The sequence below is a fragment of the Bos taurus genome, chromosome 18 (genome assembly GCF_002263795.3).
Source record: "Bos taurus isolate L1 Dominette 01449 registration number 42190680 breed Hereford chromosome 18, ARS-UCD2.0, whole genome shotgun sequence".
Classification (NCBI taxonomy): domain Eukaryota; kingdom Metazoa; phylum Chordata; class Mammalia; order Artiodactyla; family Bovidae; genus Bos; species Bos taurus.
In genome coordinates, this window is record NC_037345.1 from 36,548,141 (window position 1) to 36,573,709 (window position 25,569).

The window sequence follows — 25,569 nt, forward strand, 5'->3', positions numbered from 1 at the left end:
TAGCGGTGGAAAAGAGGTTATCTCAGGCCCAATGGCCACTGTGGTAGCAAGCGGCGGCGATGGAAAAGAGCAAGGAGTCGAGACTTCCGTCACCTATTACCGACTGGAGGAGGTGGCGAAGCGCAATTCCCCGAAGGACATATGGCTGGTGATCCACGGGCGAGTCTACGATGTCAGCCGCTTTCTTGACGAGGTGGGGCCCGGCAGGTGGACTGCGCTGAGGGGGTACGGGCCCCGAAACGCTGGTAGGGTGTGTGGGAGGGAAGTGAGGCCTAGCTGAGGACGAAAAGACTTGCGAAAAGGGACCGAGACCCTTCGAGACGGAGTTTGGTGGGTTTGAGGGGGGACCTTAGGTCTGCATGGATTTCTTCCGCCATTAAGTGCTGGTACCTTCAATAATATGCTTCTGTCTCATATTGAGCACTTACTGTTAGCTTGGCTAAACTTTTGAGTCACCGGTATCACCATTTTACAGAAAGGGAAACCGAGCCTCAGAGTTTCTCACCTAACAGCCTAGAGTCATTCGAACCTAGGTCTGAAAGCGCAAAATCTCTACTCATTTTTTTTCACTGTGCCTTCTGAAGTAATACCACTGTTTGGTTTTAATTTTCTTGAGAAGGAGCTGAGATGCCTTCTCCTTTCTTACCATTATGCTGCGTTTCTTTTTCCTGTTTTGAGCAGACTTTGAGGCCAGAGGTTATGAGCTGATTTGGGGTTTTTTATTTTTGGCTTCTGACTCAGACTGTTACCTCTTTGGTAAATCAAGCATGTGTATTAGGTTTTACAAGTTCTCCTTGAGACTGCTGCAACTGATTTTTTTTTTTTTTTTTAAGAAATACACTTTTAACTCTACTGAGGTGTAATTTACATACAATAAATCGTGCATGTTTAAAATGTACAGTTTGATGAGTTTTGACAAATATATTGTGATTACATCCATGTAATCACAACTCCAGTTGAGAAAGAACATATTCATTACAGTAAAAATTTCCCTTGTGCTTTTTTGCAGTCATTCCTCTCAATCCCAATCCCTGAGGGTTTGGGATATTTTAAGTGTAAATGTGTTTGGTGGTTTATTTTTGATGTGTATGTTTTTATTTTGAGCAGTAGATTAATAATCTAATGGTTAATTTCTTGGGCATATTTGTATAATATAAACCTATTAACCAGAGAAGGCAATGGCACCCCACTCCAGTACTCTTGCCTGGAAAGTCCCATGGATGGAGGAGCCTGGTGGGCTGCAGTCCATGGGGTCTCTCAGAGTCGGACACGACTGAGCAACTTCACTTTCACTTTTCACTTTCATGCATTGGAGAAGGAAATGGCACCCCACTCCAGTACTCTTGCCTGGAGAATCCCAGGGATGGGGGAGCCTGGTGGGCTGCCGTCTGTGGGGTCGCACAGAGTCGGACACGACTGAAGTGACTCAGCAGCAAACCTACTAACACTGAGAAAAAGTTTTATTTCTCTTAGTTCTCTTTATGAAACAAATATACTAGTAAAAAAAATTTTCTTTCTATTAATTTGGGGCCTAGGGCATAAAGCTCTACATCCTGATTCATAAATCTATAAAAAAATTTTAAAACCTAGTTCCCCCAAAATAACATTGATTTTAATAAATCTTTCTAGTGGCCAAGAAGTTAACATCTTAGCATTTAGTAACTTCTTGTATTTGTGGGGCTTATGGCAGTTAAACGCTTTTAAAAGTGCTTTCCTGTTATTTCAGCCTCGAAGTAACTAATTGAGAGTGAGTTGGATAGTACTGGAAAAGGAAATGGCAACCCACCCCAGTATTCTTGCCTGGAGAATCCCATGGACAGAGGAGCCTGGTGGGCTACAGTCCATGGGGTCGCAAAGAGTGCGACACGACTGAGCGACTTCACTTTCACTTTCACTGGATAGTATTGATCCTTATTTTAGCAAGAATATAAGAAACAGGTTCAGAAAGATTTTGGTCAGGCAACTGATTAGTGGCAGGGTGTGTCTTAGATATATTCCTTGGTTTCTCTTGTCTACATAGCAGTGCTTTGGAATTCTAGTCTTAGCTGTACTTTGGTGTATGCCTCGTAAGTTTCCAGTGTGGCTTATAGCACAGTAAAGCATAGTTCAAAATGGGTAGCCAGTATGGGGTTTTTTGTGGTTTCATTCCCCTCCAGTTTCTTCTTGATTAATTCAGAATAGATAATGAACTTGGAAGGAACACTCAGTGCATGTGGTGGACATTAGTTTAATCTTGAACAGTTACTAGCGTGGTTCACCACGTGCTGATGAAGCCAGAGATACCATAGGTGTGCCAGCATGGCCTTTCAAGCTTGACTTGCAGATCTTTACCTGCAGTTCGCCATTCTCACTTACCCTGTTCCAGAGTCTCTGTCCCTGTGTTCTTCTTCATTCCAAGTCAAGTGCTAAGGAGAAAAATGAAGCAGAGAAGAGGACTATGGACATGTATGGAGTGACAGCATGAAGATGAGGGGTTGAAATTTTAGGTGTGGTGGCCAGAAATGGCTTTATTAAGATGATGACTAAAGTAAAGGTCAGAGAGAAGTTAAGGGAGCTGGCCTTGTGGATATCAGCAGGAAGAGCTTGTTCAAAGCAAATTTAAAGGCCTTGAAGTGCGAGTATGTCCAGTGTGTTTGAGGAACAGTGAGGGAGGTTATGGTGGTTGGAGAGTAGTAGATGAGGTCAGCATGATCAAGGTGAGGAGCAGGTCAAGTACAGTTTTGCTGGTTTTAGAAAGGATTTTGACTTTTGTTCTGAGATGGGTAAGCATAGCGGAGCTGCTGCTGCTGCTGCTAAGTCACTTCAGTCGTGTCAACTCTGTGCAACCCCCATGGACTGCAGCCCACCAGGCTCCCCCATCCCTGGGATTCTCCAGGCAAGAACACTGGAGTGGGTTGCCATTTTCTTCTCCAATTCGTGAAAGTGAAAAGTGAAAGTGAAGTTGCTCAGTCTTGTCCAACTTATCGACCCCATGGACTGCAGCCGTGGGGTTTTCCAGGCAAGAGTACTGGAGTGGGGTGCCATTGCCTTCTCCCAAGCATAGTGGAGCAGAGGACCAGTAATATGTGACTTAATGGTTTATTATTCAAGCATCACTGGCTGCACTGTTGAGAAGAGACTGAAGGAACACTGGAATCTAGTTAGGAGGCTGTGACGGTAACTTGGGCTAGAGATAGTGGCTTAGGCTAGGGTGGTGGTAGTGGTAGTGAGAAGTGTCAGATTTTGGATGTACTGTGACGGTAGAGCCAATAAATTTAATGATGCCTTTTTTTTTTTAAATGATGCCTTAAATTTGAGAGTTAAGGGTGACTGAGGTTTTTGCCTTGAGGTCTGGAGGAACTGGGTTGCTGTTAGATCAGATCAGGAAGAAACATCAATTTTCATCCTTTTCTTTCCAATCTGAATTCGCTTTGGGGCTCCTCCTCAGAAAGAGGGTCCTCATTTGAGTATATAGCATTTATAGATTGCTTTCTTTTTTGATTAATGAATATGGTTAGAGTGTTACTCTGGACTTTGAATGTGATAATTTAGGATTGGTAATATAATTGAATTATCTTCTAATAGATTAATTTCATAGTTTTCAGTCAGTGGTATTGATTTAATTTATTGAAATCACAAATGAAAAACCAAAACATTGCAATCGTACACATTGTATTTCTGTTACTTAGTGGTTTTGAAAAAAATTATGTAGAAATGGTTACAATATCTTATGCCATTGACTGAAATATCGAAGTACATCTTAGCAAAGGTAAATATGATTTTGTGAACTTCGTTTCAGTTTATATTCTTATTACTGTATCATAAGTGGGAAAATTTGGGAAACCATTGTCCTATGTATAATTAACCATTTCTGACAACAGTAACCTAAAATAACCCATTATGCTGTTTTAAAGCTTTCTATGTACTTTTTTAGTGACTGTTGGGATGAGTGGGTATACTGCTTTAGGATCTGCTTCACAGATGGGATAGCATTTTATTCATTCAGCAAACATTTGTTTAGTGCTGACTCTTCTCAAGTGCTGTGGTACTAGGTCCTGGTAGTATAAAAATAGACATAGATCTGCCCTCTTGAAGCTACCCTTCTAAGGGAGACACAGCAAAAACAGCCAAATGTTTCCTTCCTGGGAAGGAAACAGGCAAGAAGTTGAGAAAGTAAAATGGCCGTGGTGGGGAAATCTACTTTAATAAGAGTGATCTGGGAAAGCTTCTGTGAAGATGACTTTTCGTTGATGAGAGGGAACTAGCTTTGGGAAGATGAAAGAAAAGAGCATTCCTACGGCATTTGCAGAGTCAAGCAAGAGTTTGGCGTGTTGGTGGGACTGAAAGCAGCTGTGGCTTTAGTGTATCCAGTAAAGGTCAAGAATGGCCGAAGAGCTTAGCAGGAGCCAGGACAGGCAAGGCTGGGTAGGTGGTATGGATTTGTGAACCATACCATAGGTAAATGGAAAACCACTGATGTGTTTTAACATGGGGGTGACATTGAAGGAATTTATTTCAAATATATTATTTTTGCTGAGGTTTTGAGACTAGATTGAAGGGAAAAACAATACAGAAGGGAAGAAAGGAACTCTTTAAACCCCAAGAATTTGAATTCTCCATCTTCCACGGAGTGCTGCAGTCCATGGGGTTGCAGAGTCGGACATGACTGAGGGACTGAACTGACTGATAAACAGAAATAGAATCATAGTATTCCTTAATCAAGTTATGCTGCTGTCGCTTCAGTCGTGTCCAACTCTGTGCAACCCCAGAGACGGCAGCCCACCAGGCTTCCCCGTCCCTGGGATTCTCCAGGCAAGAACACTGGAGTGGGTTGCCATTTTCTTCTCCAGTGCATGAAAATGAAAAGTGAAAGTGAAGTCGCTCAGTCTTGTCGGACTCTTAGCGACCCCATGAACCGCAGCCTATCAGGCTCCTCTGTCCATGGGATTTTCCAGGCAAGCGTACTGGAGTGGGGTGCCATTGCCTTCTCTGTAATCAAGTTATAGTGTCTATTAATTGATTCAGAATAGTAATAGTATGTGTTAGGTGCTTATTATTCTAACAGCTTGCATATAATTTCTTTTTTAATCCACTTAATAGCCCATTTTAGAGATGAGAAAACTGAGGAGCAGAGAAATAACTTTAAAAAAGTCATAATGCTCACTGATACAAGCAGTCTGACCAGATAGCCTGTGCCCATGACATTAGGATTTGCCTCTGTTTTTTGTTTTTTTCATGGCTATAGAATATAGAATTAGGTCTGTTTTACAGCCACCTTCTTCCATATCTTAGATGTAATTTGGAAGGGTGGGAATGTGTTAGAGGGAAGTTAGAACTAGCACCTTTTTTCTGGAACCCAGGTAATTTTTTAATTTTTTGAGTAGGTCATATAGGTATCCTGTGCAAAGCCTTCTTCCCATCTGCCCACCTCCACTTCCTCCTAAAGTTAACTACTACTGTTTGTGAATATTTCCAGAGTTTTATTTTGTGCCTGTAAGCAAAAGTGAATGTAGTTCCTCTCATTCTCCCCCCCTCCCCCATAAGGTAACTGATAACATGCCTTTTTCACATAACTATATATCTCAAGAGTCTTTCCATATCCACATCTGGAACACTTTCTTATTATTCATAGAAATCGTTGAACTGATTCTGACTTATTCAAGCAGTCTCCTATTTCTAAGCATTTGGGTTGTTAGTAATATTTTGCTGTGTAGATTTTTCCCCCATCTAAGTCAACTCTATTGAGATCTAACGTCCATACAACAGAACGTAGAGATTTTATATGTGGAGTTCCATGAGCTTTGACAGAGGTCTCACCTGTATAGTCCGCGTCACCATCACTGTTTAGAACATTTCTACCATCTGTGTTCTTGTGCAGCCAGTGATTGATTTCTCACACTTTGTTTTTTGTCCTGACATCTTTTAATGTATCTGTGAGATTCATCTATATTTTTTCTATGTGTCAGCAGCGTGTTCCTGTTTAGTGCTTATTATTTCATTGTAACTGTACTAAAATTTAGCTGTTCACCTGTTGACTGATGCTGGGTTGTTTCCTCTTTTTTTTTTTTGGCTATTATGAATAATGCTGTTGTGAACTTTTCATGTACAAATCTGTGTGTAGATACATTTTCATTCCTTTTGGGGAAATACCTACAAGTGAGATTGCTGTTGTGTTTTTTTTCCTTTCTGACTGTACCACATGGCTTGTGGGGTCTTATTTCCCCAACCAGGGATCCCTTGACAGTAAAAGCTGAGTCCTAACCATTGGATGCCAGGGAATTCCTATAGCTCATATTTTTTGTTTTCTATTGTTTTTGTTTTACATCTGAAGCAGTTGGCAGACTTTTTCTGCCAGAGTGGCCCCCTCATTTTACAGTCGCATCAGCAATGTGTCAGTCTTCCAGTTTCTCTCCATCTTCACTGACGCATGATGTGTTCTCAGTGCTTTTAGTTGTAGCCGTTCTGATAGATGTGTGTCTGTACATAACAATGGTTTTAACTTGTTTTTCCTGATGACTAATGATTTTGAGCATCTTCAAGGGCTGATTGGCCTTGTGTGTGTCTTATAAAGGGTGTGTTCAGTCTTGCTCATTTTTAATTGTATTGTTTTCTTATTACTGACTTGAAGGCAGTCTTTATATATTCTGGATGCAAGTCCTTTCAGAAATATGTATTGTGAATATTTTCTCACAGTCTGTATTTTGCCTTCTCGTTTTCTTAGGTGTCTTTTGAAGAGAATTTTGGTGAGATGTATATATATACATGCACACATATATATATACACACACACATTTGGTATATAAAACATTCTAATGACTGGATGTGGGCTGTGGGGTTAAAAAGTCTTGTTCAGTTTCCTGCTTAACTATAACTTTAGGAAAATGTGCTCTGTAAAGACCTTTTTCCATCTGTTCAAGGGAGATTATAGTATCTACTCCACAGAGTTGTTGAGACAGTTAATTTAGGTAATTCATACAAAGGTTTATCATGGTACCTGATATAAAAAGCTCAGTAAGCTTTTGAGTGCATAGTAACTAGCACATGCCCTGAAGATGTAAAGGTGAATCAGATGCTTTGGACTTGCCAGGAAGATGAGATCTGTGCACAAGCAATTGTTGTGCGTGGTAGAGTAGTCTTGCTTTAGGAAAGACAGGATGTGGGCTCTGCTTGGTGCCATCCCCTGAAAGCTTCCGAGTTTGACTAAGCACAGTTCCTACTGTCTTTCTCCAAGGCTGGTCAAATGAAAGTGCAATTCAGTCGTTATATAGCTTGTGGAATTAGCAAATCTGTAGAAAGTACGCTTTCTTTTCTCAAACAGGCCCATGTGGCTAGTCCTAGGGAAAGCTAGGAATAACATGAGGCAAAATTTAACCTCCAGCACTGCCCAGGTGAGCTGCCCTGATGGACACTTTGACTTTGGCGTGTGTATTTGTGCGGCATACATGCCAGCGAGGCAGAGAGGGGGCAGGTGGGAGTGGAGGAGGGCACCGCGAGCGCCCCCTAGATCTCACTGTGTTCCAGGTTCTGTGATATTCAGGAATATGGCCACGAGTAAGACAGCCATGGTTCCTGTTCTTAGGGAGCTTATGGTCTAGTGCAGGAAGAAGACATTAAATAAACAGTTGCAGTTGTGATAAACACCATGAAGATGCCTAAGGAACTGTGAGAATCTGTAGCAGTAGGGCCTAACATGGTGGGGAATACGGGTGTATCATCTGGTGGGGATGAGTTACGTTTGGATCTGCAGACCTGATATTTAGACCCTGAGCAGTTGGAACTGCCAGAGTTACACCCTTTCTGGCAGCCATCAGGTTAACCTCTCCTAGGTGACACCCCTGCCTTACTGGGTTCTTTCTAATCCAAACGCAAATACATATGGACCTGCACCATTTCCTGCTGTTCACCACCCAGGTCTCTTATCTTTCTTTGAGTTGTCAGACTGTTTTTTATGAAGTAGTATTTATCCTCTCCAAAACTTTAACCTCCATATCTTATTTTGATGATTAGTATTCTGCTAATCTGTTTGGCTAACCTGGCCTAATTTTGCAGCTTCCGTAATCTTAATGTTTCTAGATTTCATTTTCCAAGTCAGGTGGTCTTTAGCATATCCTATTGTTACATTTTTATTACATCACTATTCCATTCACAGAGATTTTTTCCATTCACAGAGAATTTGTGTAATTTTTTTCCCAACAAGATTTTTATTCTAAAAAAAAAAAAAAAAAAAAGATTTTTATTCTGTAACTGTCATTCTTCACATTCTCTTTTATGTCCGTCTGTTCCTTATCCATTCCATAGAATTAGCAATCTAGAAGTATTATTTTATGTTAGCAATTTGTCCTCTTTCTTTTCTGTATTAAAATATAAATTTTCTGTCCTCCTTTCAATAATACTTAGTACATGAACTTAATGAAAAGCTGAAAGATTTCCCTTGCTCCCTGCCATATATTTCTTGAATTTACTAAAACCCTTCACAGAAGAACATCACAAAGTTTCCTTTGTATCTGTGAAGTATTTCAATTGATTATTGCTGGACTGAAATAGAAATGAATCCATCACAGGCATTGTTTCATCAATTGAAAGTTTATGATCTTGACTGCCATATAGTTTATTTGAAATATTTGTAATGTTATTTAATTGCTTATACAATAAAAGCTAAGACAAGATCCATTAGTCTTAAAACATAAAGGCTGTCAAATTCAGAAGAATCTTTTTTGCAGATTCATATGAGATTTAAAAGTAAAGCAGAAAAAAATGGGAAATGTGTACCACCTTATGTTAGGTCTACTTAATAAAAACAGGGAGAAATTTATGATTGTGTGATAGATTTGAATAGCACTGGTAACCAATCTAGTTCACTAACCTCCAGACTCTTTTGGTCTTACTTGTTTTATTTTGCTATGATTCAGACAAAAGTAAATTTTTGGGTTACATTAATTATAGGTATGTAAACCAAGCTTTGTATGTGTGTGTGGTAAAGTACACATAAAATTTGCCATTGTAACCATTTTTAACTGTACCATTAGGTGCCATTAATTGCACTCACAGTCTGTACAACCAACACTGCTATCTATTTCTAAAGCTTTTTCATTTCCCCAAACAAACTTCATAACCATTAGGCAATAACTAATCTACTGAAACCTATGGGCCTAGAGCTTGTGCTTCTCGGTAATTGCGGGCTCATCAGTTGTGGCGCGTGGGCTTGTTGCCCCGCAGCATGTGGAATCATCCCAGACCAGGAATAGAAAAGTCGTCTTTCCTTGGCTTTCTTGACTTTGATATTTTTGGAGATCACGGGCAGATCATTTTGTAGAATGTCTCTCAGTTTGCGATTTTCCTAGGTTTCCTCATAAACTCACAGTATGCATTTTTGGCCAGAAGACACAGTAATTACGTAGTGTTCTCCCCACTGCTCCTGTCACAGGGTATACAGTGCTGGTTCATCCCATTGCTGCCATTTAAAGGAGAAAAGGGAAAAGAGGAGGGCAGCAGGGGAGGAGCTTATATCAGTTAGCTTTTTAGAGAGCCCTTACTTTAATAAATATCTTTTTCTTGTAGCATCCTGGTGGAGAAGAGGTTCTGATGGAACAAGCTGGAGGAGATGCAACTGAAAGCTTTGAAGATGTAGGCCACTCCTCAGACGCCAGAGAAATGCTCAAGCAGTACTATATTGGTGACGTGCACCCGGTAAGAACCAGCCGAGCTAGGAGTGCTTGTAGAGAGAGGAAGCTATCTAGCAGCCACAGGTCGTGATGAGGGAATGAATGACTAAAGTGGAGATTCATTCAGCCCAGCCATGAGGCTAAATTTTCTCCAAAATCATCCGGCCTTACTGTGCTAAGCTGGAGCTTCTTGTTTGTAAATCAGCACATAGAGTATCTCTGAAAAGGAACTGATTTTGGAAGTGGGTTTTTAGTTGATTAATTTCTTTGTAATGAGGTTAATACCTTGATCTAAAATAGTGGTTTGATTGTTCTTGCAAATTCTTTGCTAAAAGTGGTAACTGTGGACCATGCCATTCCAACAAGGGACCGTGATGTGCTCAGAGTCAGGGATGCAGGGATGAGGTCGGGGGTAGTGGGCAGGGCCTTTCTATAGATCCTGGCACCTCCTAGGGATTTGCTACCAGAAGGTAGTCTCATGTCCCAAAGTTAGAAATAAGTACGTAATGAGAGTTTGTTTGGATGTGTCTTAAAATATTATTTGTTTTCCTCTTTAAACAGAATGACCTTAAACCTGGAGGTGGTAGCAAGGTAAGAAGTCTTCTATTTCTCTTGTGTGTTTCAAGTGTTTATATTTCTATTTACTCAAATGGAATTACTTTTTTTTTTTTGAAGTATTTTAACGAGCAATGTTTACTTTTCCCTCCAAGCAAAAATCTCATTTTTCAGGAATTTGCATCCAGTACCATCTCAGAAAAAAGTAGTGGAGACTTGAACAATAGGAACATTTTGTTCAGGCCCCTGTTCATTTTTTTAAAAAATTGAAACTCTAAAGCTATGACTCGTGTTCTTACATTCAATAGTATAGGTGATAAGAATTGCTTCTGTGTTGGAAAAAGAATTGAAAAGTTGATTTATTCTTGCAAGTCTTAGAACAAGTTGTAGACCGGAATAATTGAGTAACTGACTGGAACAGGCCTTTCTGTCCCCATTACCCTGTTGTCTGGGCTCAAATAGGTCTACACACCCTTCCCATTCACTCGGTGAATTCTTCTACCACAAAAGTAGAAGATTAAATATTTGAAAACTTTAATGTGTACTGCATAATGTACCAGGAAGAAAATTTGAATGCCTTTTTGTTTCCCACAAGCGGGATGCCTCACTTCCCTTATTCCCTCATTTTTTTTCTGTCTTCCTCAACTCTTCTTCTCTCTGAATTTAAAGACGCAGCACTTAGTTGTCACCAGAACTTCTTGGAGGCGATGCTCCTTCCCCTTTTCCTCCTCCTAGCTTCCCTTTCCGCATTGAGCTGGAATTACTGAACCTGTGTGACAGTAAAGTTGGCCAAGACACGGATTCTTTCAACTCTAGAGGTTGCTTGACAGATTCTGCCACCTGTTCCCCCACCATCCGGAGTGTTTGTGTAAATTAACTCTTCCATCTCGTTGCACTCTGCTACTCTGAACTGTTGAATTGTTTATGAAGGGGATGTGAAGTGGTTCCTTAAAGGCTTTGTGAGCTCTGGTAGTTTGTCCTCCCCTCCTAACACGTGTACTATCCATTCTTGAATCTTCACTTGTGTAATTAAGGTAAAATTTGAACTAAGCAATGGCTTGTTTGGTATATTGAACATGTCCAGAAACCATTACTCTCAGAGGTCAACATCTGATTTGAGGGATATGCCTGTTTGTACAGGAGATGTACCTTAATTCAGGAACCATAACCCACTTGTTCATAGCACCCTGAGAGCACTTTCTATATTAAAACAAACAAAATCTGTGAGGGGAGAAGTTCCAGTGTCCAGAAGTCTTACAAATTGCTTCTTGTTGCCATTTTTCTTCCTTGGTGGTATAGTATGGAGTTAGGACCATCCTTAGGAATGGAGAGCAGTGTTTTTCCAGTTCTGTTCCTTGTACCGCCTGTATTGGAATCTCTTGGCATGTTTTCCAAAGTGCGTATTCCCTGGGCTTCCATTACTACTACTGATTCATGCTGTCTGGAGGTGGGAGTTTGCATTTAAAGTAACCCAGGTAACCAAGCGCCAGACATTTGGCTGAATGACATGCCCATCTTTTCATGTGAAAACTTTTAGGGAGCTTTTAATTCTTTTCTGTGGAAAGCGCTGTCTGCCTTCTGTAGCCCAAAGAAGTAACTAGAGATGTCTCAGATAAAACTGTTGAGCCTTGAACTTTTTATAAGAAATAAAGAAAAATGCTTTTAACTGGTGAGATTTGATGAAATTTGGTAAGAATTTAGAAGTCTCCAAATGTAGTTTGGCCCCAGCCCAGCTTAAATTAAGCAGTGATTAAGGGCAGTGTTTTCAAGGCTGTGTTTTCCTCATGTCTGCTGTACTCAAAGTCTACAGTCTCCTTTAAATAGAGAGTCTGATTATTGAGTGTTTCCAGTCACACTGCTGTACTTCAGGCAGACCAGCCAAGGGAAACCTTTGGGAAAAATTTCAAGACCACCTACATAGGTTGTCATAGAGCTTATATAGTCCAGCCTGATTTTAGTTCCAGAAAGAAATTCTTGAGCCTTCAGATTTATTTCTTACATAGGTTTTAAATAAGCCCTTCTGCATCTAGGCTCCAGCTATCTCTTTTCTTAATTTTTTTTACATTTACCATGAAGAAGTAAATGTCAAGTTCATTTCATTACTGTGCTTTCAGTTAAGGTTTCAGAACCTCTGTAAATAATTGATTTTTTTTTTTTACAATGCCTCATTTAGAGGTTTCTCCTGCCTTATGGACAGAGTTTTCATTTCCCTTCTTCCTTTATTTCTCTGCTTCTCTCTTCCCTCCACAACTCCATACCTCTTCCCCGTCTGAAACTACCTCCGCACCCCTGCAAAAAAAACAAACAACTTTTTTTAAAGCACCTAAAACATGCTATTCCCAACTGCAAATCAGGAACTTTCCCAGTTTTTTAGAAACTGCTCTTCATACTACTTTTGCTTTGACACTGATGGTCACCATTGTTTCCTTGTAATGCCTGAGGTTCAAGACCCTGAAGTGTTTGTTATAATACCAAAGCTTAAAAGCTTAGAGACTGCGGATGTTTTTCTTACCTGCTTCAGTTGAAAATAACTAGAATTAAAAACATTTTTCTCTCTTAAATCTCTCCTCAGCTGAATTAGTCCCCATGCTACCAGTCTTCTGTTCACATTTGAGTTAAAATTTTTCTGGTCTGCTTTTGAGTTACGGAAACTCACCTTAGAAGCTGTTTTCTGTGCCCATTTGCCTGCCTACTGTGCTGCAAGTAACCAAGATACATTTGTGGTCAGTGATGTCTCTTGATTATGCATTTAATTCTTGGCTAGAACCTTGATCAGTCAGAGTCTACCTTTAGTTCAGGAGATGAGGTAACATACATATGCAACCTGACCAAAAAATGTGGTACTGTTTCATTCATTTATTCAGAAGGTATTTTCTAGGTTACAGTTCCCAACTGCTTCACTAGTCAAGTCTCATTGCAGTGAATAGACCCAATAACTTGACCGTTTTTCCATTTTTTGAATGGGAAGTTTGTGGTGTACATGGTTAAAAATTCAAATAGTATGAAAAAGTATACTATAAAAATGATTCCCATCGCCAGCTGTGTCTCCCGGGTTCCCTTCTCCTGAGGTAGCCAGCTGCCATTTTCTCGTTTACTCTTCTGAAGGGATTCTGTGCATACATAAATGTAAATGGATGGGTGGAAGGCAGATGGATTGACCAACAGACCAACTACCCCATCCTTTAAAAATCTCGCACATGCTGTTCTGAGCCTTGCTTCTTTCTGCTAAAGCATTTTACCTTAGTGACTGTTCCCTATCAATTTATAAACATCTTTTTAAGCAAGTAAGGTTGTCTCTATAAAAGCTTAGCATGTTTCTTAAACTTCATTTTTCAACTTAAGAAATTTAACTTGAAATCTAGTCAGTTCTGTCTATATTAGAAGTAATTTGTAAATTACATTTAAAGGCAAGTACATTTTTCTTTCCCAGGTATTACAGACTTTTGTTACACAGAGTTTTCTATTATAGTTACATGCAGGAACATACATAATGTTCCGTTTACCTTCTCTTTTATGAGAGGGAAACTAAAAAGAACATGTACTTTATAGTTTTGTGATGTAGTTGGTTGCATCATACTAAAAATTTCCTTTTAAGAATTGTTAAATATTCCTATCATAGCTACAACCCAATTTATTAATATTTGAAATGGATATGCCTTTGGATGAGTAGTGCTTGCTATTTATCAAAGAATTTTGTGTGGTTGTTTCATTGTTGACTGTTTGTTTACCTAACATTTGTATTTTGTAACATAATCTTTTGAAATAAAGCAGACTATAGTGGCAAGGTCACTCTTGAAAGACAAAACACCCTTCTTGAGAAATCTCAAGGGTTAGTGTCTCTCCTTGTAATGCTTTATTTAGGAATGACAGGTAGTTTTGCAAAGCAGGATGTCAGAAGGACAAGGGTAACATCTTTTTCAAATCAGCCCTCCAGTGTGGTGATAAGTAGAATAGTCTCTGAGTGTTTTAATTTTTTCCTTCCGTGTTATCTTCTATATCTTGTCACAGTGGGTTCTTGAGAGAGTCACGTAGAAATTTGCCTCAGCGGGTGTTTTTCATGTTTGCATTTGCCCTTATGTACAGGTAACTATTTTTTGTATGACTGGGCTGACCAGGCATTTGTGCTTCACAAGACAGTAGTTGTCACAACTGTATTCTCATCTAGAAAGAAATCTTAGTACATTGGAGCTTCCTGAGAAGGCTGTCCTCAAGATCCATACCCCATGCCCATGAATATATTGACATCATGTACTTTCAAAACTCAGACTTCCTAGATTGTACAATGAACCTAACGTTAGAATTCATATAGTAATAGCTAATGTTACATAGTCTTTTGTATTCTGAGGGGAGAACCCTTTGCAATAGTTTGAAGCCCAAAGTTCCCAAGTTGTTTTTCATGTTTCTGGCCACATACAAACCAAACTATTCTAAATAAAAAGCTACAAAAACTACCAGGCTGCCCAAATACTCATTAAAGTTGTTGAAGGTGTCCTGTGGCTTAAAATCCACTTCTTCCCATTTTAAATACTTGGAATCCTCTAGGAATGGCAAATATTCAATTTAGGAATTAACACATAAGCTTCTTATATACCTTATGTTTCCCTTTTATTTAAATCTCTGAAAGTCTAAATATAAGCTATTTAGGCTTGAAGTATATGTATAATGCCCTGTCTATATATTTGAATGCCTCATAACCATAATTTTGACTCATTGCTTCCTATGTATATTCTGGTGACAAAAGACACCATTCCTTAAGAATGTGTTCTCCTATGTTTTTTTCTCTAAACAGGATTCATATTGAAATCACCCCCCACTGATCCCTAAATCTGTTCCCATATGTTTGCCAGTTTTGAGATTTCTTTATCATTCCTTTAACCACATGAAAGCATATCAGAAGAGCATCTGTGAGATCGAAGCATCTCTATGTGGTTGTGCTCCTTCAGTCTTCCTGGATGTGGGAGCATGGTATTAACATTTCTCTAATCTTTAGAAGTCTGCTCTTGTAAGTTTTGCTACAATGCCCTTGGCTCAGAGAAATGTGTTGAGTTAATTGAATATGACTTTAGAATTCAGGTTCATCTGATCTGAGCTTTTCAGTTCACAAGTGAGGAAACGGATTTAGCATGGAGCCCGAAGATACCAGGTGTAATTTCAGTTATAATCAGCATTAATTAAAAGGTTACTCAAAAATTATGAACTATTTCCTTTGTTTAGTATTTATATGTATGTGCATGTATTTATTTACATATTTATTTTATGAGGGAATTAAAGCCTTAGTGAATCTTGAACTTGAGGAACCACCTTGTTTAAACAGTTAATTTCTGTTAATTTTGAATTAAAGTTAGAGTAGACTTAGAACGATGTGGTTGTTGGGGAGTATATTCCAGACTTGTTGGAGGAGAAAGAAAACATGGATGTTAATGACTTGAGAAAGCTTTTCGTAGAAAAACTCTGGACTTGAACTGCTCTTTTGTAACTAAAATCATAGGGTATTGTAGTTATTATTGTCTGTGCCAAAGATGGAGACCAGTGCCTTCTCCTGACCAATCTTGCATGTAAATTAACATGTGGGCAAGAACATAAGCAGCCAAGATATGCCTGAACACCCACAGGGGTAAATTAAAGTCAATCATAAACTGTAGGAATTTCACCTAAGCATCTGTTAGACTCAGCACAGAGCTCTGGAGTGGAAATGAGAACTGTGCACGGTGAGAACAGAAAGGTAGACTCGAAGAAAGATTCTGTGTTAATAGAACTTTTTTCTTTTTAATTTTGTTAAATTAAAAATAACTTTTTTGGCTTCTTTCTGAAGTTGGCTGAGGCACTTGGCTACCATGAGCAGTGTGCCTTAAACTACTCTTTCATTTATAGTTGATTAAAAGCAGAGTAACTGTCCTTTGGCATTTATTTGGCTGTCAGTATTCTAAAGAGGATATGCTGCTTTCTCTTCTCTTTCCTCCAGTGTTAGGGTGGTAGTTCTTTTTGCCTTCAGGGAAAGCTTGATCTTAAAACGGGTTGAGGTACTTGGTTAAAAGGAGGAATGAGCAGTGGGAAGGAAGGATGGAAACCATATATATTTAAATTTTAAAAAATTGCTTGTTAGGAACTATTACCATTTCAGTATATTACGGTCTCGGTATGTCTCCTCTCTTCCCCACCCTCTTTCTTCTCTGGGTTGCTTACTGCATTGTCTGAGGTTCACTCGAGTTAGCACACACCCAGTGCTTGTGGTTGTAAAAGAAGCTAAAAACTTCTAGAGAATTCCTTTATATGAACTAATGGCTTTTAATGTTTTTATAGGTTAAGCTAAGTGATACATATATTATTCATTATGCTCTCATGTAAGCCTTTCAGATTACCTTCTTTTTTAAAAAAATGCTAATTCTACATTGTTTTATAAATCATTGGTATATTTGTGGATAATGAAAGCATAAAAGACCATGGACATTTTATTCATAGAATTCAATCACTTTTTGGTTACTGTAGTGGAATATTTTGAAAGGCAGTGTAATAAATGAGATGCAGACACAACCGTCAGTACCACTCCCACCTTTCAACTCTGCAAAACATTTGCTGTATTTCTCAAAGATTGACAGTAACATGTTTTAACTAGCCTGACTCATTCTACTCAAGGAGAAATGTCCCAGATTGTTATTATCGGGATCGCAAAGAAATGTAATAGTAAAGTAATAAGATTTATCTAAAACTTTTTAGAAGTTTTTCTTGGCTGTAGGTGAATTTCTTTCAGGTTTGAGGCATGGTCTTATTTGACTTACAGTGTTCTGGATATAGGAAGCTAAAACTCACCTCATGGTCTGCTCTAAAGTATCTAGGCCAATATGTATGTAGGGTTGTTGGAATTCTTGGAGATTACGGAGAACTGTAATTATGTGTTCATACCCTGGCATACTGCTGACTATTGGCAGAGATGATCTTTCGGGCAGCAGTAACCTATGCTAATGAGTTACTGTCTTCTGGCGGTAAGTTAGCATGCTTTTTTGTACTCTACAACTAATTAATGAAATCCATAAGTTCATTTGATGTTTATATAAATTGAATTTAAAATTTTGGTATCAGCTTTATTAAGATGTAATTCACATTTCATCCAGTTCACCTATTTAAGATGTATAGGTCAAGGGTTTTTAGTATATTTAGAGTTGTTCAGCCATAATCACAAATCAATTTTTGAGCATTTTCACCACTCTAAAAAGAAACCCCATAACCTTCAGCAGTCATTTTCCGTGTCCCTCCAGATCCTCTTCTCCCTGCCCTAGGAAACCACTGATCTACTTTCTTGCCTTTTGGTTGCCTGTTCTGAACATTTCATGTAAATGGACTTATGTAATACATGGTCTTTTTGTCTGGTTTTGTCAAGTAACAATTTCAGGGTTCATCTGTGTTGTCACTGATGTATCAGTACCTCTTGATTAGTTGCTGCCACTTTTTTTTTTTAATTTATTTTGGTATTTTCTTAACCCTAACCCCATTTTTCCTGTTTTCGGTGTGAAATAAGCCCTAAGATCTCTAATCTTAATTATTATGATTTCGGAGAGTAAAGCAGTTTGCTTCTCTAAGTCACAGAGCAGTCATCTGCATGCTTTTGAGCATTTCCCAGTTGATCTCTATGTTACGACAGAGGAGTTTTTATTTTTTAAATATGTTTTCGGGAAATGTGATTTTAACTACTGCCAGTGGCAAGCCCAGCTAAACTAGGCATATCATTGTGACTGCAAATTAGTTCATTAGTTTATTGTAATATAGTTTGTATCAATGGCATTTTTTTTTCCAATAAATAAAAAGAATTTAGGTCATTTCTGTGTGCTTTCATAGTGATTCTTTACTAGAGAATGCCAGTATATTATCAGAAAAAGAATTGCCCATCTTCCCATTACATATGGATACTTGCGAACATCAAATTACATGAAAGATGAAGTTGTTATTTTAGTTTCATAGTTTACATGAATATTTTTGAGAAGTTTTATATACTCTGTGTTAATATTTTTTTGTTTTGTTTGTTTTTAAATATGCGTCTTCTTCAGGAACCTCCGAAAAGCAATACGTGCAAAAGGTTGGTATTCCCTTAATAGACTTTTTTATGCTCCAACATACTACGTGGCAAAGAGGTGCCTTCCATAAATATACATATGTAACATAACTTAAGAGTATAGTTCGACAGCTCATTCTTTATTTTTGGTCAGAATTACTGCAAATCAGTAATCTCTTAGCTTTAGCAAAATTAATTTTTCCAGTTTCAGTCATCTTGAATAATCTCAAAAAAGTTCTTGCCTTGAGTAGTTTTTAAATCTCATTGTGACATAAATCAGAGTTATACGTAGTAAGAGGCAAGAGTGCATGGACAAGTATTACTCCTAAGTCAGACCCACAGTGTCTGCAGCTCAGCCCAGCTATGCAGTTTCCACTAAAAACTTATTCTCTTTTAATCCTCACAACACACCTATAATGTGGGTGCTATTATTACATTTTACAAAAGAAAAGAATTGTGTATTGCAGTCATATTCAGGAGTTTGAGTTTTCTCAAAGGTTTACCTAGTAATGTCCCTTGCAGTAATGTTGCTAATACAGTAGTGGTAGCCCTGAAAAGTATGCATTTGGCATCCCTTAAATAGTGTCTCTGCTTGAGATAATTGTAGAATCCTTGGCTTATAAAAATTTACAGAGATTATATAGAGCTGTTTCATCTTTCTGAGATCACACTTAAGGCATTTCATAGAAAGAGAAAATGTGTCTTCCCCCACCCCGCCCCTATAAAAGTACCATGTCGTTTTTGTTTGATATGATGGTCAGAATATTTTTAGAAAGTGGAAATTAAAGGAAACTGTTAGTAAATTCAGCTGATTTATACTCAGCCCAAAGTCCCATAAAGAATTTGAAAATATAGGCCATAAACTTGCTGTAGACTTTTACAACACTTAAAATTGGTTAAGAATTATTATGTAGAATACATAAAGAATTTTTACAAATCAATTAAAAAATAACTTTATAGAATATGAGAAAAAGATTTAAGCACCTTACAGAAGAGGAAGCACAAATATGAGCATATTAAAAAAAATTTGATTTCATTTGTCATCAGAGAGATGTAAATTAAAATCATAGGGTATATTTCATACCTATTGGCCAAAATTAAAAATTCTAAAAATAAGAAGAGTTGTTTAGGAAGTGAATTACCAATATTCTTAGGCCCTTTAGGGTCTTGAGGAAATGTAAATGGGTACAATCACTGTGGAAAACAGTTGATATCAAGTAAATTTAATAATATAGTAACTTTTGATCCAGCAATTCCATTTCTAGGGAGATATATATATATATATATACACACACACACACACACTCAAGAAAAATGTGTATACATATATACCAGTGAACACATTACAGGAATGCTCATAGCAACATTATTCAAGATATTAAAATATTGGAAACGACCTAGATAACCATTCATTAGTAAAATGAATGAATTCATTCTGGGATATTCACACAGTGGAATACTACAAACCAACAAAAATATAACAGTCACAGCTACTGGCAATAACCTGGATAAATCTGAATGAATAGAGTTCTGTCTTGTGGGCAAGAGGTTGTTGTTGAACCTGTATCTCCTTTGCTGCAGTATAGATGCATTTCCTCTGCTTCTGTTCTCAGTGGTCATAAAGTTACAGAGGATTATCTGAGGACCGATGGTCAACCACTCATAGTCTTTTGCACGGAAGGCTTTATCTTCTGTGTTTTGTCAAGGGTCCTGCTTTTGATCTCTTTTGCCTCTTGGGCTGCCCTGAAAGGTACCTGAAATCATTACTCTTTTGGGGAGATTACTTTTATGTTTCCCCGTGCCATATAGCTGTTGTACATACTGACCAACTTGCTTGTGTCTTTAAGCAAAGCTACCTGGCTGACATTCTAAACTTGTGGAGAATAGCTTTCTGCCATACTTTAATGTACAAGTACTTGGCATGTTCAGGCAAAAAGAATAATTTTTATTATTGAACGGCAGCTGGTTTTTGTGGACTTCAAAGCCTTTTAATACTAAGACTGCATATGTCTTAAGTGGAGGGGCAGCCAGGTCATTTGGATTAAAACTAGCAGCGTTAATTAAGTTCTAATAGCGAAGAAGGATTTTTTTTTTCTTTTTTTGACTGTACCATGTAACTTGCAAGATCTTAGTTCCCCAACCAGTGATTGAACTCAGGGCCACCGCAGTGAAAGTGTCGTCTTAACCACTGGGCCACCAGGGAATTCTCTTTATTTTGAAGAGAATAATGACTGTCCTTAAACTGAGGAAAATTTCTTTGTAGGACTTCTTAAGCCGGCTACCATTTGCCTGACTTCATTAGCACTGTCAGTATGTTCTGTGTGTGTGTCTGTCCTTATTAGTGTCCAAAGGAGGATAGGAATCAAGCTGCTTGACCAACTTCCCTTTGTGATTTTGGGTGCAGAGCTTGTGTTTTCTATGTGTAAAATGAGAATAATAATAGTACTCATTTCATAGGATTGTTGTGAGGATTAAATTTTAAAAATATATTTGGGGCAGATATAATATCATCAGCAATTGTATTAGGTATCATTGGTTCTACACTGATAATTATATACATAAAATGGTGGCCTTTTCCTGTTTAAGGATGTTAATTGTAGAATATGTGAAAAGGCTTGAAGAAAAATTTAAACTATCTGTAATCCCATAACCCAGAAATAACCATTTATGTCTTTGTGAAAACGTAGTGTGTGTGTGTATGTATTATCTTTTTTTGGTATCATGCTATATGTTCCATTTTTAGTCCTTTTAAAATTATTGTTGAACTTTCACTTTAATTAAAATCTTGGGTTTTTTTTTTTAATTTCTCCAAATCAAAATTTTTTGATTTGGAGAATATTAAATATTAAAGTATTTAAATACTTCAGTATTAAAATGTGAATGTTGAATGATAGGGAACATTTGGTATGAAATGTTCACAATTTTATTGCTTTTTTCCCCCTTGAACATCTAGCTACTGGTCGTATTGGATCTTCCCCATCGTGGGTGCTATTCTCTTAGGTTTTCTGTATCGTTACTACATGGCGGAGAGCAAGTCCTCCTGAGGAGACCTTGTTGAAGTCTGGAAAGCATTTCCACTTGGGAGCAAGAACTAGAGACTTATTTGGAGCCTGCAGCGGTGCCCTCTTCTCGAGTCCTGCCATTTGTATTCTTACCCCTTGGAACCCAGACCGTTGGCCAGACGTCCACCTCAGCTCCACGGCCGTGTCCAAGTCATCTCTCAGAGCCTTACTCTCAAAGCACCTGCTCGTTTTTCCGTATCCTTGCCTTTGTTTCCTCTCTTTACTCTTTTCCAGGAGCGCCTTTATGTTTCAGGACTGTCTTCTGTGATTACAGTCCACATGTCATTGTGGCATTCCCTTTGGTAAAATGGCCTGCTTTCCAGTGCTTCAAACGCACACTAGACATATTTAACAGCTTGTCACGTTCTGGTTTTGAAGCTTTTATTTTTCCCTTTTTCTTTTAAGTAAATGTTCCTATTTTTTAAATTATGACTTAATTTTATTATTTATCATAAGAGGTTTTAATTCATGGCATCAGGTTGCACATCTGTGACTTAAAATGCAACTGCAGAATTATCCTGTTCCTTGTTTGTATTTGTTAAAACTGCCCAAGTGTAGCAAGGAGCCCTTGCCACCCTCTAAGGCATCAGATGGTGGTGCTGGGCAGAACGCTGCTTCCCTTTTGTTCATTGGGAGTGGAGAGAAACAGGGAGAGGGAGAGATGAATTAGGGTGACAGAGTGGATTCACAGTAATCTTTCTTTTGAAAAATATTGAAAAATACTACTTTAAGGGCAAGAGTTCAGAAGAAGCACTAAAACTTTCATCCTTTATTTTGATTTGGCACCAGTTCCTAACCATCTTTTTTCTTCTTTTTAAGTTACCATCTTTTATGGGTAAAATGCAAGTAAGTGTATCTTTAGAGCTTTACAGTTTTATGAAGGATTTTGCTGTTTTTTTTTTAATTAATTGGCAATGTTTTATCCCCCATTTTTTAAAAGTAAGAGACTCCAAATTGATAAAAGATACAGTATTTGATCTTCTGTTTGCCCCAGTAAAGTAACTCCCATGGTAAAGCAGCATTTGGAAGCAGGAGAGTGGGACAAGAGTGTTTTCCACTTCATCTGTATTTTACCTCCATGGCTCCAATTTGTGGTTTTGTTGTTTTTCCATTGAGAGGGGGGGAAAAAAGTGGTAGTTACTTTTTTTTTTCCCTTGGATAACTGTTTCCGTGAGGAGTAGGTTATTATTCAGAATTATATTACTGTTTCTTCTCAGTTCAGGCGTTTCTCTGGCGTATTTGGCTGCTCTCTTCCTCTCTGGAAGCACCTGAGGAGACCGTTCACTGGTAGTTTTCTGCTGACGACTGTGGTGATTCTTCCTCCCTGTCCTTTGAGGGTGACCAGTCTGCTCTGAGCCGTTGTCACGTACAGCAGGGAACCTCGTGGTTCAGGAAGGACCATGGTCACTGCTCAGCGTCTGCTCCCCTCTTCCTGCTTGCCAGAGACTTGACAGGACAGGAAGCTACACAGCAAACCAGGGTCTGCCCATGCAAACTGCTTAAGAAAAAGTTCAGCCCAGGTCTCGTATCCTGTGATTTAGCAGTTGAGCAAATTCAGGATTCATAAAAATAACATTAACCTGGTAATTGTGCACTTGGTTATGACATTATGGAGTAATTTTAGGGGATTTCTGGCCAGCTTTTATATGTCAGGGATGTGGGCTTAACTTTAAAATTTTTATCGTCTTTAGAAAATATTTTGTATGCATTATAAGATGCCAATTTAAGACAATTTACTGAAAGAAAAATCTTTGATAATTATGTAACAGGGGTGGTGTGACTTGATTACTCCTCAATTTGAAGGCAAAGAAGGGTTGCCTTGAATAAGAATTGATATTTAATTGCTGTAATCATTTAAGTCACCTGATGACATGGGCCCACACTGGGGTAGAAATGAAGAACAAAGGAGTATTGAGGAGCTGGAAAAGGGAACATTCAAGCTAAAACTAAGCCAGAAGATAACTTGGATCAATTAAAAATGTGTTGGCAGTCCTCAAAATTGAATGGAAAACATCTGGCTTAGAAGAAATATTAAAGAACAATATTCTTCAGTAAAATTTGTGTTTTTTGATATTTTTTAAGGTGAAGATCACTGCAAAAGGTATGTTTTTCTGTTTCATATTGATTGTCGTTTCCTGTTTACATCTGGACTTGTTTTCATTCAGAGCCAGAGGAAAAGATTTTCAGACTTTGTCTCAGCCAGCCATGAAATCCATCCAATACCCAGGGCTCTCTTTTGATCTGCTAATGTGATGTCACTTTATGTTATAAAAACCACTTTTGGGTCCACTTATTATTCTGCTGCCTACATAAACAGCCAGGTGAAAGGTAGAGCTTGTGTGAGAGCTTGCAGAGGTTTTTATCTAAACAATAAAGTAATACAGTATATTAGCCAAATCTATCAAAAAGGACTTTTGTTTGAAGACATAGATGGGAATTCTTGAAACAGCCTCGACGTTGATGGGTTGTAAAAAACCCCTCTGCAGAGCCAGTGGAGCCAGCCCCTGTTGTCCCGAGCCTCCTGGGGTGTCTGGAGTGTTCGGTTGTTTATTCCCAAGGAAGACTTAACCGCCGGCGCCCACCATACTGTCAGCATAATGGCTGGAGATCACAGGAGAGGAGATGAGGGGAAATTAGTGCCCCCAAATAAGGATGTTAGTGCCGGGTCCCAAGATTTCCTGCCTCTCTCTCTCAGGAGTTGGTTTTGGTTTCCAAATGACTTACATTTTGTAAAGACAGGAAAGTGGTGGGGACAAAGTTTACACTGTGTTTAGTTCTCATGTGACCACTTAAGCTGCAACAAAAATCCATTGGAACCTATAATTTGACCCTGTAAAGTTCTTTCAGCAATTGTCATGAATGCACATGTTGTGAAATAAGAACATTGTTGTGTTTACACTCACTCAGTTCCCATGTGGAGCAAAGAAAAATGCTTTTCAGGCCAGATATATCATTACTTACAGAGTATCTCAAGTTTAAAATCTCAAGTGATACCCGTCTGATTAAATTCCATTTTAGAAACACAGAACAGTAATACTGGTTACTTCCTTCCCCAGGAGAAATGGATTCACATGTGTCTTGTGTCAACAGAGACGGTTGTTGTTTTTTCTTTCTTTCTTTCAACCATCTTGTTCTTTTGCCAAATATCATGAAAGTAATGAGTTTAGTCCCATCTGGCGGCTGTGCTCTGAGAGAGCTGGGTTTGTAATTTGTTGGGGGTGATCTCAGAGGGGAGGTTCCAAGAAGCAGAGAGGTATTTTTCAGATGACCTACTCCACACCTAGCTTCTCACTCATGAACTTGAGGGCCCAGTTGGCACCTGCACCTGATTCTCCCTTTGCTGTTCAGGCAAAGCACGATGATTTCACTTTCTTTTGATTTTACCCTCCACTCTGAGCAAGTAATATTAACATTCCTTTTGTGTATTCAATAAATGGAGTTTGTTTACCTATTTTATCAGCATATTTTGAACAAAGATCTTTGTCTGCTGGAATGTGCACACAGTGAGTGTTTGTTTAGAACGACACACAATAAAGATACTGTTTTCCATTTCTTGCCCTGACTACAGTTATTTTGTTTGTTTGTTTTAATTTCTTTTTTTAGTCGAAATTTTGGTTCTGTAGTTCTCAGGTGTTCTGGAAGAAAAGAATTGGAGAGCATAAAAGCCGCCTGTATCTGTGCTAATAGTGGGGTTAGTGTAACTGAAGAGAGTTCTGTGGTTCTTCAGGATTCTTGCTGCTGTTGCTCTTCCCTTGATGTGTGTTGCTCATTTGATAATTACGAGAGGCACAAATCAAGACTTTTGCTGTGTTAACAGATATGATATGGCAACGAGGTAGACAGGTTTTTACTGAAACCATCTGATAAAGAGAAACCAGTTCAAGGTAATAGTATTTGTTATCTATAATGTCAGTCTTCAAATGGTTGTTTTTCTTGGAAATAGCTAAACTGTTGGGGGAAATTAAGCATTGAGATCGAAGTTCTAGTGACTTAATAAAACAAGGTAAATAAGCCATTTTTACAATTACCTTTTAAAACACACTGATAGCCTTCTAACAGTACCATGAGACATCATTCTAGGGTGTAGTTATTTCACTATCATATGAATTGAGGATTACTAATAGAAAAGTCCCATTCTTGTTGCTAGTGTTTGAGTCTAATGTTTCATCTTCAGTCCTAATAATTCACTGTTCCTGATGCTGAGTATTTGGCAAGTATTTGACAAATCCTGGTTGATTCCTGAAAACCTGAGATGGAAGATTGTGAT

The 25,569-nt window shown here is 38.4% G+C and overlaps 1 protein-coding gene across 1 annotated transcript; it reads left to right on the forward strand.

Annotated features, from left to right (window-relative positions):
• The first annotated feature begins 7 nt into the window (after positions 1–7).
• On the forward strand, positions 8–21,728 carry CYB5B (cytochrome b5 type B). Its single transcript, NM_001163782.2, has 5 exons — positions 8–193; positions 9,538–9,666; positions 10,203–10,232; positions 18,236–18,264; positions 21,194–21,728. Exons 1-5 carry the CDS (start codon positions 32–34, stop codon positions 21,282–21,284), a joined length of 441 nt encoding a protein of 146 aa, NP_001157254.1. The 5' UTR covers positions 8–31; the 3' UTR covers positions 21,285–21,728.
• Positions 21,729–25,569: the final 3,841 nt, after the last annotated feature.

Bases quoted from the DNA above. Each gene is read 5' to 3' on its own strand.
- CYB5B (NM_001163782.2), top strand. From the start codon at position 32: ATGGCCACTGTGGTAGCAAGCGGCGGCGATGGAAAAGAGCAAGGAGTC. The intron at 194-9,537 runs GTGGGGCCCGGC...TTTTTCTTGTAG, and splicing joins TCAGCCGCTTTCTTGACGAG to CATCCTGGTGGAGAAGAGGT. The intron at 18,265-21,193 runs GTTGGTATTCCC...TTGAACATCTAG, and splicing joins AAAAGCAATACGTGCAAAAG to CTACTGGTCGTATTGGATCT.